The sequence below is a fragment of the Dendropsophus ebraccatus genome, chromosome 5 (assembly GCF_027789765.1).
Source record: "Dendropsophus ebraccatus isolate aDenEbr1 chromosome 5, aDenEbr1.pat, whole genome shotgun sequence".
Lineage (NCBI taxonomy): Eukaryota > Metazoa > Chordata > Amphibia > Anura > Hylidae > Dendropsophus > Dendropsophus ebraccatus.
Window position 1 is genome coordinate 67669071 of NC_091458.1, and position 17295 is coordinate 67686365.

Below are 17295 nucleotides of genomic sequence, written 5' to 3' on the forward strand. Positions count from 1 at the left end.
TAATGAGGATCACACCAGTGACAACTGTGCTGCATGTAAATCTTCTATAGCAGTTCTATCCTAAACGACCAGAGTGCTATCACAGCTGCTGGAAGAAGTGTAAACCACAGCTCATCTGCTCTTTAACTTTCACTCACTTCTTTACATTTTTTTTTTTTACTACTGATGCTAAAGAGAGCTGAGAGAGTGAAGTGAGTCAATTAATAAATGAAGACATTAAGCAATCAATTCCTGCATCAGGCTTGAGTGTAAGGCTGGGTAGGCTAGTCTGTAATGGGAAGATTAATGGGATGCACTGATGTATGGTAATGTGCTGGAGTACGTTCCCCAGCAGCACTACCTCTATTCATCAGGGAGCTTCAGTAGGGGGAGGCAGCTGCTATTGGCTGCCTCTGGTCCTCAAGGAGAACATTCCTGCTCTTTCCATTGGTCAGACGACTGCTGCAAGATTCTAAGCATCTTATTTTGATGATAAATATGAAGGCATGCTAGGCTGTGCAGGAGTGTAGTGCTCACACAAGGCTACACTCCTCTCCAGGATTGACAGGCTCCTCTCTCTCCAAAGCCCTGAACAAGACAGGGGAAGAGGCAGAAAGTTGTTGTGATGCTTTTCTTTACTCAGTGCTTTGGGGCAGTGTTAGATCTTATTCACCTGAGGTTTCAGCACTATCAGGCAAAGAGAGTCTTCTCCTCAGCTGGACAACTGGTGTGTGTGGTTACCCCATCCCAAAACTCAAAGGTGAGTCTCCCCTGGACAGCCTTTGCTTGTCCTTACACTCAGATTTCCTTCATCCTCTTCTTCTGCTCAGCAACACTATTGATTCATTGCTGCTCTCTCTGCTCAGCTGCTCTGGCAGTGGGTTATGTAAGAGGTGCTTTTCAGAGCATTCATAATAGGATTCATCATTTCATTTGCATGTTATAATACAACTGCAGGGCAAATGTGTTTTAATCTGGGAGAGCAATTACATTAAGTTTCCTTGATGTGATGAAGGGAAGAGAGCGTGTTTACATCGCTGCTGCTATAGGTGCTCTCTAGCTGCTAGCTTACATCTCCTGCATGATCGCTGCCACTTACCATAGCTGCGTGATAGGGCTGCAGATCAGAGCCTGAATGGTGCTCTCCTGGCTGGGAGAAGTTTCCTGGTATACCAGGTACATTAGCTCGAGCTGGACTAGCATGGGTCTATAGTCACTTACAATGCTAGAACATGTGCAAACTTCCAGGAAATACAGGCTAAACTATTGACAGCATCTGATGGCTGACACTGACCTGATGCTATACAGAGAGACAGCTATAGAGGGGGAAGCTGCGCTGTCCATTACCAGCAGTGCTGAAGCAGAACACTCATCAGGGGGAAGTACAGCAGCCACAGGAATGCCCCAGACCTCTTCTCCCCCTTACTATACACCTCAGAGTACTGCTTCTCCTCTGTCTCACATACATATATATATATATATATATATATATATATATATATATCCTATCTATGTATCTAATATATATACATTATCTATCTCATATATATATATATATATATATATATATATATATATATCATCTATCTCCTATATATCCTCTATCTGTCTGTCTATCTATCTATCTATCTATTTATCTATCTATCTCTGCCTGTAATCTTTTTTATCAGCATTAGAAGTGTTCTAGAAGTGAACTAGATAGTGATTTTGTAAGTATCATGTGCCTTATGTGCCTTAATACGCTGATAGAACATGAGGTCAAAAATATCTACCTACATCCTGTGAAGTGTCAGTCATCCGGCATGTCCAACTACATGGGGGGCATTTTGAGAGGTTCTTATAGTTCAGTGATCATTATTTGGTGTATATTATTAGACTAACCTTCCTGGAGGTTAGTGATTGCTATAGGTGTATATTATAACACTAATGTTTGTAGAGGTGAGTGATGACTATAGGTGTATATTATAAGACTGATGGTTTTATAGTCAATTATTATTATAGCTGTGTATTATCAGATTAATGTTCCTGTATGTCAGTGATTGCTATACATGTATATTGTTATACTAATGTTCCTATAGTCAGTGATTACCTTAGTTGTATATTATGAGTCTAATATTCCTATGGTCAGTGATTACTATAGATGTATACTGTAAGACTAATATTCCTATGATCAGTAATTACTATAGATTTATATTGTTAGACTAATGTTCCTATGGTCAGTGATTACCATAGGTGTATATTATGAGTCTAATATTCCTATGGTCAGTGATTACTATAGATGTATACTGTGAGACTAATGTTCCTATGGTCAGTGATTACTATAGGTGTATATTGTTAAACTAATATTCTTATGGTCAGCGATTACTATAGGGGTTATATGGTTAGTGATTACTAGAGATGTATATTATAAGTCTAATATTACTGTAGTCAGTGATTACTATAGTTGTATAAGACTAATGTTCCTATAGGTCATTGATCACTATAGGCATTTATGATGAGACAAATGTTCCTAGAGGTGAGTGATGACTATTAGTGTTTATTATAAGACTTATGTTCCCATAAGTCATTGATCACTATAGGTGTTTACGATGAGACAAATGTTCCTAGATGTGAGTGATGACTATTGGTGTATATTATAAGACTAATGTTTCTATAGGTCAGTTATTACTATAGGTGTATATAAGAAGACTAATGTTCCTATAGGCCAGTGATAACAATAGGTGTTTACCTATTTCTACAGTATATACCAGTACTATAGGTGTGTATTATTAGGTCAAACAATACTATCAGTCATGATCAGATATATGATCAGATCAGTCATGATCAGAGTCATGATCAGATGTACTGTATATTATTTGACCAATGTTCTAATAGATCAGTACTTAACATTTGTGTATGTAGTGCAGTTGTAAATAGTGCACAGTATAGTGTAAAATATGACACCTATTCAGTACTAGGCACGTGTTGTTAAATTACTTTGTATTGACCTACATTACCTTTTTTTATATCACCATTGCTTATTAGCCAGTTTAGTCAAGCTGATTCCCCATATCGTATTATTATGTACTACGCATCCAAATATACTTTATTCTGATAATAAATAGTTAGCATAGTAAATAATTACAGGGTTAGCTCGCATGAATGGACTCAGCAGTAGTTTTGATTCTGTGTACGGCTATTATGAAAGGTGAAGCTATTACAGAACTCCATATCAGCAACTTCAGCTGCTATATATATCTCATTGTGTAGTTGAGTAAGATCGCCTATGTGAGGGAAGCAGGTAGGGATGTAAACAAAGAGCTGTGGGATGAAGAAATGTGCTACACTCAGTCAATAACAAAGAGCTACTCTGACAGGTCCCTTTTGTTAGGGGCCTTGAAACAGACTATTAGATGTGATTTTCTAGAATTAAAAGCTTTAAATGGCTTGATGTTCTCACACATGGTATCTAATTGTCTGCCTGTTGCTAACATTCTTTCACAGTAAATGAATCTGCTTTTGCTGAAAACACTAAGAAGCCATCAAACCACACAGTGCTCAGTCTAATGTTAATAACATATAATGGAGTAATATGTATACTGATACTTCTGCATGAATAATTATTGTAAACTGACCCATAGCAATTAGTTTAGTAAGTTGGAATAAAGTATTTCTGCTTGGGTTCTAATACCCTTACAGTGATATTCTCATCTAAAGGATAGAGGATAACAAAATGATCGGTGGGGGTCCAACCTCTGGAACTCTAACCCATCTTGAGAGTGGAGACAAAATTGTACTCATAATTAATGTTGCACACCCAATGTGTGCAGCCAGTCCTCCATTCATTCTTTATGGAGCTGCTAAACATTTTTGAGCACTGTACTGCAATATCCAGTGGCCCTATTGAGGATAAACAGAGCCGTAACCACACACATCTGGTGTGCACTATTCATTTCCAGGACACTTTTGTCTTTTTTTTTTTTATAGTAATAGCCCTATAAGGTTCCTCAACAGATTTACCAAAAATAGGTCAACAGGCAACTTTTATAGTTTCGTAGGATTGAAAATAACATGAAGAAAGGTATATGTAAAGTTAACAAATGGTTGGTATAAAACCAATGTTTTATGGTCCTGCATCTAAGTAAAAAATATTTCCTTTGCATTTTGTGTATTTAGCTTCTATTGTCACCTATGTGTCTCTGTAGTTGCGCCTGTTTTCTGTAATGGAGTAGTAAAGTACAACACACACTAAACTAAATAAGCATGTTTTCTTCTATTTAAATTTTCTGTTTAAATGATAAATAAACTATTCTGTCTTTTTTCTAATTACAATGGTTACATTACCCTAGTAAAATGTAATCTACTTAGGGTTATTCCCATTTCCTAGAGGATGGCTTCCCGCCTTATTTTACACTATCTGCCAATCGCTGTCTCAATCTGCTTCTGCTTTAGGGTAGCTTCACACAAACTGCATACGCAGCGGATTTTACGCTGCGAGTTTGGAGCAAAATCCTCTGCGGATACTGGTATAGTGAAATTCTTATTATGAGACTGGCAGATTGTCAACTTCTAGCACCCCTGCTGACCAACCATTTGTGGAGGCCATTGCATGATCATCAGTGTACATTGGCCACATGTCTGTTTGTATTTAGAAACCCCACACTATTCCTAGCAGTTACACAAGGAACAGCTTTTCCAAGTGCAAACTGGCTTGCATCTGATGTAAACACTAAAAAGACTGCTGCACTTGCACAAGCCTTGTGGCCTCTACAAACTGCTGCTTAGTTGGGGTGCCAAGAGTCAGAAACCTGCCAATGTAATATTAACGGGCTATACTGAAGAAAGGATAGGAGTGTTTAAAGGCTTGCATTTTCCTTTAAGTAAAATAAACAGATATACAGCATAAGCACATTCCAAGACTGGAGACATTAAAACATGACATGTACCTTTAAAATAGATTTTAATTCTACAGAGCAGACCCTAATGCATCTGAGTCAGTGGGAAGTATGAAAGGGAGCTAATGGCATGCAGTGAATGGTTTAAAATGTCAAGGTTCTGTCATACAGCGCTATCATTAATCATATGCTGATGCTTTTATCTTGTAAGGATTTCACATTTCACTATACTCTCTGATAAACTAATGTACGCTTTTTGGACATATTCCATATAGTTAACAGCTCCCTGGCCTTGAAAGATAAGAGGCTCAGACACTAAAGGTGTTAAGAGGACATTCTCATTCTATAGAGTGACTAGATATGGACTGTACTGAGTGGGCCATATAGCCATGGGCTTCTAAACAGGACTATGTGTTGTCAATCAGACAGATTATTTAAACAACTTCTAATAAAATGTGCTTCATTTTTTGTATGGTATGTTCTGTATAAGTATACGCTTATATGTCTGTGTGAATATGTCTGTGTAGTTACCCATTACACTTGCTTGAAATAGAGTGTCTGAAACTTTTCAACATACTAAACAACTGTATGCAGTGAACAGGATTCAACCACTTTCTTCCAAGGACTAAAGCGTCTACTGGCCCACTCGGTCTATAGACTTAGAACCTTAAGTTATTTGTACATAAACTATACTGGTACAGTATGAAAGTATAAGCAAATGTCTCTCTCACTGTTCCTGAAGAAATATAGGCTATATCCAAATCATGGCTGCCATCTTGGAAGCAGCCATATTGGATCAAGGACAAGCTTTTCCAGTGGGAAGGTGGTCATGTAGCATGTCAAAGACCAAAATTGTCTCAGAAATTGATTTCAGAGATCAGATTGCAATATCTCTCGTTGTTAAAAAACAATTAACTTAATGTGTAGTCCATAGTGCTCAACATGGAGCTGAAGGCACTGGATCCAGTTGTTGTGAACCTGCATGAGATATTTCTGTGCTGATAACTTTTAAACTACAAAAGATATAGAAAATCTGATAGTGGCAATTGATTTAGAGACAATTCTGGTGTTAATATATGTGAAAAAACTTTCCCTTGATCCAGTATGGTGGCTTTTAAAATGGCAGTCATGTTCTGGAAATAGCCTAAAATTAAGTACCGTCACCCATTAATTGCTGGGGTATTAAGATATATAATTTCTCCCCTTTCATTTCCCAAATAATATATAATGCCCATTCCTGGTACGCAGTGGTCAGTACATACCAAAAGTAATTCAGTCAAGGACTACCAGTGAATTGGAGGCAGGGTCATGGGTGCCCAAGACCCATTGATGTCAGTGGGGAATGAAAGCTAGCCTATCTGGTTTGATCCACAGAAGGGTTATTGTAGCACAAATTGCTGACTGGCTGTGATAGCAACAGAGATGACAGAAAATCCCAAAATTCATTTGAGAGGGCTGATTGCTCTGAATATCATCAATATGATTCAGTCCTTCCTCCTTTTGGCCAAAAAACAATAAGCAAAGATGCAGAGAGAAACATTGCTTACTTTCAGTGTCCTCATATGCTAGGGTGCCATGGAAACTACATACACTGTATGCCTCACTGCTCACTGGGCTGTCTACATGTGGGGAGACTTAGGACCCTATTACACGGGACGATTATCGTGTAAAAAAAATCGTTATATTGTTTAAAACGATAATTGTTCTGTGTAATTGCAGACAACAATCGAAAAATTGTTCGTATGCCGTTGACCGATTTAGATCTGAACCTAAAATTATCGTTAATCGTTCGCTAATCGTTTGGTGTAATTCCACGTTCGTTCGCTCAAGTTCCGCATTTTTTCACTAATCGTTTAGTGTAAATTGCACATTGTTTATTGTTTTGCTGAGATCAGAAGGAATAAACGATCACAAAAACGATAGTAATAACGATCGTATCTAACGACCATCATTCTGTGTAATATGGTGAACGATTTCAGGTTAACGATAAACATTCTCGTTTGCGATCGTTTATCGTTAGTCATTAATAGTTAAAAATCACTTTGTGTAATAGGACCCTAAGTGACAATGGTGACAATGAACAACATTGCAGCTTACATGCCTTTTTTCCAAAAACGGTAAGCAGGAAAGTGTAGGTCATTGCTGCTGAGCAGCAGGGACCCCTACATTTCACAGGGGTTCCTTCTCCTTTAAAAAGTTCACATGGTGGTCTTAGCTTGAGCACCTACTGTAAGCTTTAGTGTTTAAGTGGTGATTCATACAGCATGGCTGCTTATCTCCAGACAGCTGGGCCAGGCACTTAGTGCATGTTTTGCTACTCAGTAAATACAAAAGTCGGGGCTGCTATCTTTAGTTGGAGTCCCTGCTACTGTACTCTAAAAAAATAAGTCCAATGCTTAGAAGCTGCACCTCCCAACATACAGGACTTAACCTATCTGCTGCTAATGTCTTGGTGCAATGTGTCACTATAAGACACTATAAGAAGTCTTGTGTAGCCCATGCTATGATGGGCGAGAGCTGATCTGGTGGAGTGGTTGAGAGCTTAATATTTTTTAGCAGGTAGATTTTTGCCATGATCAGACATAGGTAATGTGTGATGTTACATTTTCACTTATTTACATTTTCCTTAAGTCTGAGGTGTATACAGTGGGGAAAAAAAGTATTTAGTCAGTCACCAATAGTGCAAGTTCTCCCACTTAAAAAGATGAGAGGCGTCTGTAATTTACATATGTAGACCTCAACTATGGGAGACAAAATGAGAAAACAAATCCAGAAAATCACATTGTCTGATTTTGTAAGAATTTATTTGCAAATTATGGTGGAAAATAAGTATTTGGTCAGTAACAAAATTTTTATCTCAATACTTTGTTATATATCCTTTGTCGGCAATGACAGAGGTCAAATGTTTTCTGTAAGTTTTCACAAGGTTGGCACACACTTGTTGGTATGTTGGCCCATTCCTCCATGCAGATCTCCGCTAGAGCAGTGATGTTTTGGGGCTGTCACTTGGCAACACGGGCTTTCAACTCCCTCCAAAGGTTTTCTATAGGGTTGAGATCTGGAGACTGGCTAGGCCACTCCAGGACCTTGAAATGCTTCTTACGAAGCCACTCCTTCGTTGCCCTGGCGGTGTGCTTGGGAACATTGTCATGTTGAAAGACCCAGCCACATTTCATCTTCAATGCCCTTGCTGATGGAAGGAGGTCTGCACTCAAAATCTCTCGATGCATGGCCCCATTCATTCTTTCATGTACCCGGATCAGTTGTCCTGGCCCCTTTGCAGAGAAACAGCCCCAAAGCATTGGTTTCATCAGACCATAGGACATTCTCCCACTACTCTTCTGGATCATCCAAATGCTCTCTAGCAAACTTCAGACGGGCCCGGACATGTACTGGCTTAAGCAGTGGGACACGTCTGGCACGGCAGGATCTGAGTCCCTGGCGGCGTAGTGTGTTACTGATGGAAGGCTTTGTTACATTGGTCCCAGCTCTCTGCAGTTCATTCACTAGGTCCCCCTGCGTGGTTCTTGGATTTTTTCTCACCGTTCTAGTGATCATTTTGACCCCACGGGGTGAGATTTTGCATGGAGCCCCAGATTGAGGGAGATTATCAGTGGTCTTGTATTTCTTCCATTTTCTAATTATTGCTCCCACAGTTGATTTCTTCACTCCAAGCTGGTTGCCTATTGCAGATTCAGCCTTCCCAGCCTGGTGCAGGGCTAAAATTTTGTTTCTGGTGTCCTTTGACAGCTCTTTGGTCTTCACCATAGTGGAGTTTGGAGTCTGACTGAGGGTGTGCACAGGTGTCTTTTTAAACTGATAACAAGTTTAAACAGGTGCCATTACTACAGGTAATGAGTGGAGGAAAGAGGAGACTCTTAAAAGAGGAGACTCTTAAAGAAGACGTTACAGGCCTGTGAGAGCCGAAAATCTTGATTGTTTGTAGGTGACCAAATACTTATTTTCCACCATAATTTTCAAATAAATTCTTACAAAATCAGACAATGTTATTTTTGGGATTTGTTTTCTCATTTTGTCTCTCATAGTTGAGGTCTACCTATGATGTAAATTACAGTCGCCTCTCATCTTTTTAAGTGGGAGAACTTGCACTATTGGTGACTGACTAAATACTTTTTTTCCCCACTGTAGATCCCCCTAGATATTTTGTGTTCAATAGCTATGCTAAGGAGATTTTATGGTGTTTGCTGTCTCTCTACATTGGAAAATAGAACCTTCTGTTAGGTAACAGCATTCAGCAAGTTCTCCAGGTATTGATCTAGTCTTCATAGGAAAGCCACATTTAATAGTTCAGACTCCATTTCCCACTATCCCCAATCATTATAGTGCTGGTAGGTTTTGTTCCCATTTCCTAAAAGAAATATGTGCATCATTTTAGTACCACTAATGCCATCAATCTACTTATTGACTTTCTGTTCCAGTTGTCATTTTTCCATAGTATAATGTAATAAATATAGAAAATATATAGGATATTCCCGTAAGGTATGATGTAATGTACTATAATAATGAAAAACATCTTATCTAGTTTTGTTCATATACAGTAAGTCATTTCTCCTTCAAACACAGAAAACTATAGTAATGGCAGTGGTGTAGCAACCATGGAAGAAGATTACGCAACTGCCATTGGACCTGCGTCCTTCAAGATAGTACCATGGAGGCAGGCCACATGCTCTAATGGATTGCCCTTCCGGCACTGGTAGGTCACAAGCAGCACCCCCACCCCGGGGCGCCAGCACTACCCAACCCCCACCCAGGCAGCCGTGAGGTACGGTTGAAAACGTTGCACTTTTTTGAATGAATAAATTTATGTTTGGATTTTCACTATATTGGAGTGCTGCAGATTTATCCTTTTATAGCTAAGGACTAATGATCATCGGTCTTATCTGCTGGCACCAAATAGTTTGCAGTAGTGCTACTCTTATCCGTTTGGAGAGAGATTGGAGATAGATAGGCAGGCACCTCCACTGCTAGATCCCCACTATGACCTGCTGCTTGCTGTGCTGAGAAGGCCTGCAATATTGAGGAGCTGCAGATACGGGCACCAAGTTTCAGAAATTTTGCTGTATGGCCTGTTGATGTTGCATTTGTATTAGGAGCTGTTGTGTGACCCAGGTCAGTTTTGGGGCCCCATACAAGGACCTAGACACTCCATTGAGGGCCCTTTCTCTTGCACTCTAAACAGATCTGAGGTATAGTGTCTGAATACATATACACTACCGCTCAAAAGTTTGGGGTCACCCAAACAATTTTGTGTTTTCCATGAAAAGTCACACTTATTCACCACCATACGTTGTGAAATGAATATAAAATAGAGTCAAGACATTGACAAGGTTAGAAATAATGATTTGTTTTTTAAATAACATTGTTTTTACATCAAACTTTGCTTTTGTTAAAGAATCCACCTTTTGCAGCAATTCCAGCATTGCACACCTTTGGCATTCTAGCTATTAATCTGTTGAGGTAAGCTGGAGAAATTGCACCCCACGCTTCTAGAAGCAGCTCCCACAAGTTGGATTGGTTGGATGGGCACTTCTGGCGTACCATACGGTCAAGCTGCTCCCACAACAGCTCAATGGGGTTCAGATCTGGTGACTGCGCTGGCCACTCCATTACCGATAGAATACCAGCTGCCTGCTTCTGCTGTAAATAGTTCTTGCACAATTTGGAGGTGTGTTTAGGGTCATTGTCCTGTTGTAGGATGAAATTGGCTCCAATCAAGCGCTGTCCACTGGGTATGGCATGGTATTGCAAAATTGAGTGATAGCCTTCCTTTTTCAGAATCCCTTTTACCCTGTACAAATCTCCCACCTTACCAGCACCAAAGCAACCCCAGACCATCACATTACCTCCACCATGCTTAACAGATGGCGTCAGGCATTCTTCCAGCATCTTTTCATTTGTTCTGTGTCTCACAAACGTTCTTCTTTGTGATCCAAACACCTCAAACTTGGATTCATCCGTCCACAACACTTTTTTCCAGTCTTCCTCTGTCCAATGTCTTTGTTCTTTTGCCCATCTTAATCTTTTTCTTTTATTGGCCAGCCTCAGATATGGCTTTTTCTTTGCCACTCTAAACTGAAGCCCACAAATGTGATGCTCCAGAAACACAATCTGCTCAAAGGAAGGTCAGTTTTGTAGCTTCTGTAACGAGCTAGACTGTTTTCAGATGTGTGAACATGATTGCATAAGGGTTTTCTAATCCTCAATTAGCCTTCTGAGCCAATGAGCAAACACATTGTACCATTAGAGCACTGGAGTGATAGTTGCTGGAAATGGGCCTCTATACAACTATGTAGATATTGCACCAAAAACCAGACATTTGCAGCTAGAACAGTCATTTACCACATTAGCAATGTATAGAGTGTATTTGTTTAACGTTAGGACTAGTTTAAAGTTATCTTCATTGAAAAGTAGTAGTAGTGTAGTGTATACCGCTCTATTTAATACCCTTATACCTTTCTAATATGCCCTCTCATACATATATTAATATAGATAGATAATAGATATATAAGGGCTCGTTCCCACTGAGCAAAAGCAGCTGAATTTCTGCGCTGAATCAGCGCTGAAATTTCAGCCGTTAAAATAGGTGCAGAGCTAATTTCCATTGTGTTGAATGGAAATTCTGCTCTGCAGTTCACACAGTGGAATTTCCGCACTGAACTAATCCGTTTTCCGCCAGAAGAATGAACATGTTCATTCTTCCGCTAGCGGAAGCCTATACAAATCAATGGGGCTCTGATTTTCTGTTTCAGCGCGGAATACGCGCGTATTCAGCGCGGAATACAAGCGTAATACAAGCGGAAATTACTTGCTGAATCAGTGCGGAAATGGGGAAAAGTGGGGGGGGAGGATTCTAGTATATGTTCTGGTATAGTCTAGTTTACTCACCAAATACTCGCCGAATTTCAGCGCTGAATGCATGCGGATTCAGCGCGGATTCCTCGAGTATTCCGCGCTGAATTTGTCAAGAGCTGATTACGAGCTGAACACTTTCCTAGCAGAATACGCAGGGATTCTGCTTACATTCTGCTTATATTCTGCTCGGAATTCAGAGTCAGTTGATTTCAGGCGGAAATATTTCCTTGCGTAATCCGCTCCTTTTGCTCTGTGTGAACGTAGCCTAAATGTATTACCTGACCACGGAGGTTACGGAGCGTAAAGAAGCTGCAAAGTGGACTTGCCGCAATCTTGGCGTTGTGTATCAATATGATGCCGGGAGAACTGTAATTGTTTAAATCTTTGCAGGAATGTAAACTCCTATTAACATTTAAAGACTTTCAGCTCTCCCAGCATCATATGTGTGGGCAGGGCACTGGTCCCTATATCAGGGAATAGAAACAGTTTTCTTTAACTTCAGAGCATTAAGCCCATCCTAACCAGGGCTTGGTGAAGGTTTGTATTAGTGCAAGCAAAAGCCATCAGTCTGGAGCCCATGATAAAGGTAAAGATTGGAACTGCTCTGCAGCTCATACAGACTTTGGTAGGCTAAGAATGGTGAGGTCACAAGAGCTTTCAGTCTCTGATGTCTTAAAGATTGTTTCCATTCACTATTTAGTTTAAAATGACAAGGAATCAAAATTGTTAGAAAGTTGTATAGCTTCTCTATGTACATAGCTTTACCTATACCCTTTAGGGTAGCTTCACAAGTACTGCGTTTTTATCGCTGCGTTTTTGGTGCGATTTTTACATGTGAGTTTTAATTTTCACATGAAAATCATGTGAAAATCAAAACTCGCATGTAAAAATCGCACCAAACACACAGTGATAAAAACGCAGCGATAAAAACGCAGCGTTAAATACGCAGCGATATGGTACGTGTGAAGCTACCCTTAAAGAGAATCTGTCACCTGCAATTCACATTCCAAACTGATAAAACTGTTAGATAGCTTTTAGGTCATGGAGAGACATGGTACCTTGCATATATACAGATGTGCTCCCCGGATGTAAAAAATGTTTTTATTCTATGGTAAAAAGAGTCAAAGAGGCTTTTCCAAGCTCCTTAAAAGCTGCAAGCTGGAATGTCTCCTCCACCCTGCTCGATTGACACCAAGAAGTGGAGTCCCAAGCATGGTCAGGTTTGGGGGCGGGGGTAAGGAAGTGGAACAGCTTGCAGTAGTAAGCCTTTTTTTTACTCTTTATACAGTAGAATACAAAGCTTTTTTTCACATCCTTGGTGTACGGATGGATACATAAAAAGGTACCATGTGTCTCCTTGATCTAACAGCTATCTAACAGTGTCAGCAGTTTGGAACATGATATGCAATTGATAGATTAACTTTAAGTTGTAAATGAGTGTATGTATATGGTAGTCGCCTTGATCCTACAAGAACACTGCACTGCTCTTTGCTCATATAAGGTTTCCATGTTATGTCTATTTCATTTAATTGTACAATAGACTTTATGCATAATAGTAATATATTATTAAAATAATTATAATAGTATATATGTGTAGGATAAAAAAAAAAAAAACATACTCACTTGCCACCAATACCCCACTGGTGCCATTCTCATGGTGCTGGTGCCCACTGCTGAGCAGGGCAGCACAGCATCAGGGCCCAGCACTGTCAGAACGGCAATGGCAGGTATGAGTGAAAGGTAAGTATGTGTCTTACTTCTCTTTCATTCCATGTGTATTAGGTGTTAATACTGAAAATATAAATGATTACTCTTGAGCTGTTTTTAGATGAGTAAGGGTTGAGATGAGGAATTATCATTGGTTTATAAGGCATGACCATTTTTTAAAGTACAGGCTTTTTAGTGTATGTTTGTACATCTTTAAGGTGCTGCTTAACATTATCACACCTCTTAACAGTCTCATAAAGTACATTTTACATGTACATGTCCTGCTTTGCCAACATATGAGCACCTGTGAAGATCACATTCCCATAAGGATTCTCACAATCCAATAAAAGAGGGATAAGACTAATTAGAAAATTGGAAATAAGTCCTCTCTCTATCTAGAGGCCCTTTGGCTGCCAAATGGGCCGCCTCTATGGCAGGGCAGACAAAAAGAGAGAGTTATAATTGTTGCTTATTTAGCTCCCAGCGGATTGTCTGGGTATAAGAGTTCTCACCTGTCAGCTGTGAGAAGAATCAGCTGATCTGGAAGGGGAGGGGAGTCTGACTGCTATCTATGTATCTATGATAAATCTATGTATCTATGATTCTGCAATATCATTAGACCAGATCCATTTTATATTGTTAGAAACCTAAACTCAAAGCTTTATGTACATAACTACAAAACCCCTTGATTAAAGCTGTATCAAACAGGCCAATTATCAGTCCTATCCGACCTTATAGTAGGGCCAGCGATCAGCAGATGAATTAGCTATATGGAGGTATTGCATCTACAAAAATAGTGGTATGCTCTATTAGGCTTTGTATGTATGAAGGTATTCAAGCCCACCCCCAATTCCACAGAATTAATGCATACGTCAGAGTCTGTACAGCACATGCATAGGTTATGCAGCTCTATACTAAGAAGCTGTGCGGCCCACAACCCTACAGGCTTCATGCACATGGCATGGCTGTGTACATGGCTGTGTGCATGAGCCCTACAAGTACACATGCAATTGAATATTCAGACACAAGCACAGTACCTTACATTTTACACTAGATTTAAAAAGAAAATACAGCAGGGGTGTAAAATGTACAGGACTTTACCACATTTTATGAATGGGAATTATATGCAAGGTATTGTACTATACAACCATCTTGTGTAAAGCTAGCCTTACCCTATCACTTGTTAGTGTTAGTTATGTAAAGAGCTCATGGAAGAGATGTCAGCTTATTACACTGAAGGATATTTTTCTCTCCATTTGTGGACAGCTCCTCTTCCTCTGTATTAGTAATATATTATTTATTAGCTGCTGTTACACTAGAGAACTGCTCCATGAAAGATATTTTTGTCACTCTTTGCCTTGGTAATAAGGACGGTATGCGCGTTGTGCCTCAGGTGCTGCTTGATATACTACCTCCTATGACTACAGTGCTTGTGATTAAATTGCTTTTTTACGTTTGTCATGTTTACTCATATGTGATTTTCATTAGTAAGCGCTATTACATCTCATCCTGGGTTGCACTGGGGTGTTACTGCCACAGTACAAGAAGGAAAAAGGGAACCTTGTAAATCCCATCTTTTCACATCTAGTTTCACAAATGACTGTTTCTTGCTGTTACATTACAATCTATAAAACAGCTCCAGGCGAAGACTGATTGAATATATGAGGTCTACCTCTGCTGGCCCACAGAAACTCAGCACAGAGCTATGTATGGGGGCAGCAGAAGGGATAGGTTTGTAGAAAGGAAAAAAAGAATGTGTTTTGTTTTTGGGGGGGGGGGGGGGGAGGGGCAGTGAAAGAATAACCTAAGTACCTTTTATCTGTGTAGCCTTAAAGGGGTAGTGCAATGCTACATATTCATTCACTAAATAACACACATTACAGAGTTATACAACTTTGTAATGTGTGTTATTTAGGTGAATAGCCCCCTTCCTTGTTTTCCCCCCACCCCGAAAGTGTGGTGCATTATACTCACCAACCCCGGCCGCCATCTTGGGACAATGATGTAATCTTAAGGAGGCCCTACCTCATGCCAGCCCCCTCTGCGGCGTCATCAGCTGCTCAGCCGCGATTGGCTGAGCATAGTTATGCTTAGCCAATAGCGGCTGAGCAGCTGATGGCGGCCGGGGTCGACAGTAATTCAGTGAGTATAATGCACCACACTTCAGAGGGTGGGGGGAACACGGGGAAGGGGGCCATTCAAGTTGTATAACTTTGTAATGTGTGTTATTTAGTGAATAAATGTGTAGCACCGCACTATCCCTTTAACTCATTTGTTATGATTGATTTACTAAAGTTAAATGATAGTAAGGTTTAAAAACAATCAGTTTTCCATAGTATAATATGAAATACAGTGGTCCCTCATTCTTGAACTTAATTGGTTCCAGAAGGCAGTTTGAGAACCGAGCAGTGTCTTCCCATAGGAAACAATGTAAATGTGTTTAATTGGTTCCAGCACCCACCAATAATTACCTACAGTACCCATATATTTCACTGATATGTGCCCAGTGTAATCTCTACAGCACAGTACAGAGCAGCACTATATTGTACAGTGCATTATATACAAGAATCATTTAACAAAACCAGCAATTATAGTACAGTAGTCACTAACTCCTCACTCATCCTTTAATGTATAGAGTCCCCCCATCCCAGCTCTGTAACAGATGGGTGATGGTGGTGCACTGCCTGTACTACTTTTGTACTGTATATGCACTCCAGCAGTCTTATACAGTACTGTATGTGACACCTCACCAGTGCTAAACTCACCATGTACAACCCACCATCCACGCTTGCAAAAATATTCAGATCCCGAGTACTTCAAGACTGGGTGCCCGAAAAGTGTTTGAGAACCGAGCAGAGTTTGAGAACAAAAGCAAACGGTTAGGAATACCAATCAAATTCGAACGATAATCGTACGTGTAAACACAGCGAAAGATCAAACGACGAGCGAGAAATCATTCATTTTGATCTTACAACATGTTCTTAAATCGTCGTTCGCAAAAAATTCGCAGATTGTTCCGTGTAAACAGTTGTTCACCGATTTTACTTATGTGCGAGATAGGCTTAAGCGATCGCAAAACGATTTTTCCGTACGATATATCGTTCCAACTAAACGCTGATCGTTATAAAAAAAAATTGTTACTTCAAAATTGTTAATCGTACGATAGGCCGAATTATCGTTCCGTGTAAACGCAGCATAAGTCTCTGATTCTGTAAATAGCAGCAGACTCCTCTTTTCCCTGCTGGCTGTTAGAGTTTACTTGCCTGCTCAGCTCCCTGCCCCTTCTCTCTGTTCTCTGTGTTTCTCACCTCTATCGCCTACCTCGACTTTGTTTATTGCCTCCAGCCCTGATCTTTTGCATCGTACCCTGATTATCCACCTGCTTATTGTTTTTGTACTGTGCCGCCCGACTGTTGCTGACCTGGTTTGTCTGACACCTCTTATTGTGTTTGTTTGTCTGTTTTGTGGTCCACATATCAAGAGTAGGCAACACTTTCGTGGTTGTCTGCGGCCGTTTAGGGCAGTTGAGGCAAGTAGGCAGGACTAGTCAGGGCTCACTGTCCTTGTTTGTGTATACTAGTTTGCGAGTTCGTCTTGACACAAACTTTCCTTGAAAATACAGTTTGAGTTCCAAGCAGTTTGAGAACAGAGGTACCACTGTAGTTCCAATATTGGTAAATTCTTTATAGAGTAGAATTAGATTTTCTTTGTAATTCATTACAAATTCATTCTGCATAAGGCTGGGTTCACCCTACGTTTTTGTAATCCGTGTTTTTCATCCTTTTTCTTTTTCTTTTTTTTTGCAAAAAAACATTGGAAAAACGTAGTGTGAACCCAGCCTTAGGCTAATTTTGGCTTGGAA

The 17295-nt window shown here is 39.9% G+C and overlaps 1 protein-coding gene across 1 annotated transcript in view; it reads left to right on the forward strand.

The window, feature by feature from the left end:
• Positions 1 to 532: 532 nt before the first annotated feature.
• The window catches only part of SIAH3 (siah E3 ubiquitin protein ligase family member 3), a 74797-nt gene continuing 58034 nt past the window's right edge, over positions 533 to 17295 (forward strand). The window contains exon 1 of the mRNA XM_069972934.1: positions 533 to 739. Coding sequence (XP_069829035.1) covers positions 605 to 739 — 135 coding nt within the window. The 5' untranslated portion in view covers positions 533 to 604. The remainder of the gene's footprint in view (positions 740 to 17295) is intronic.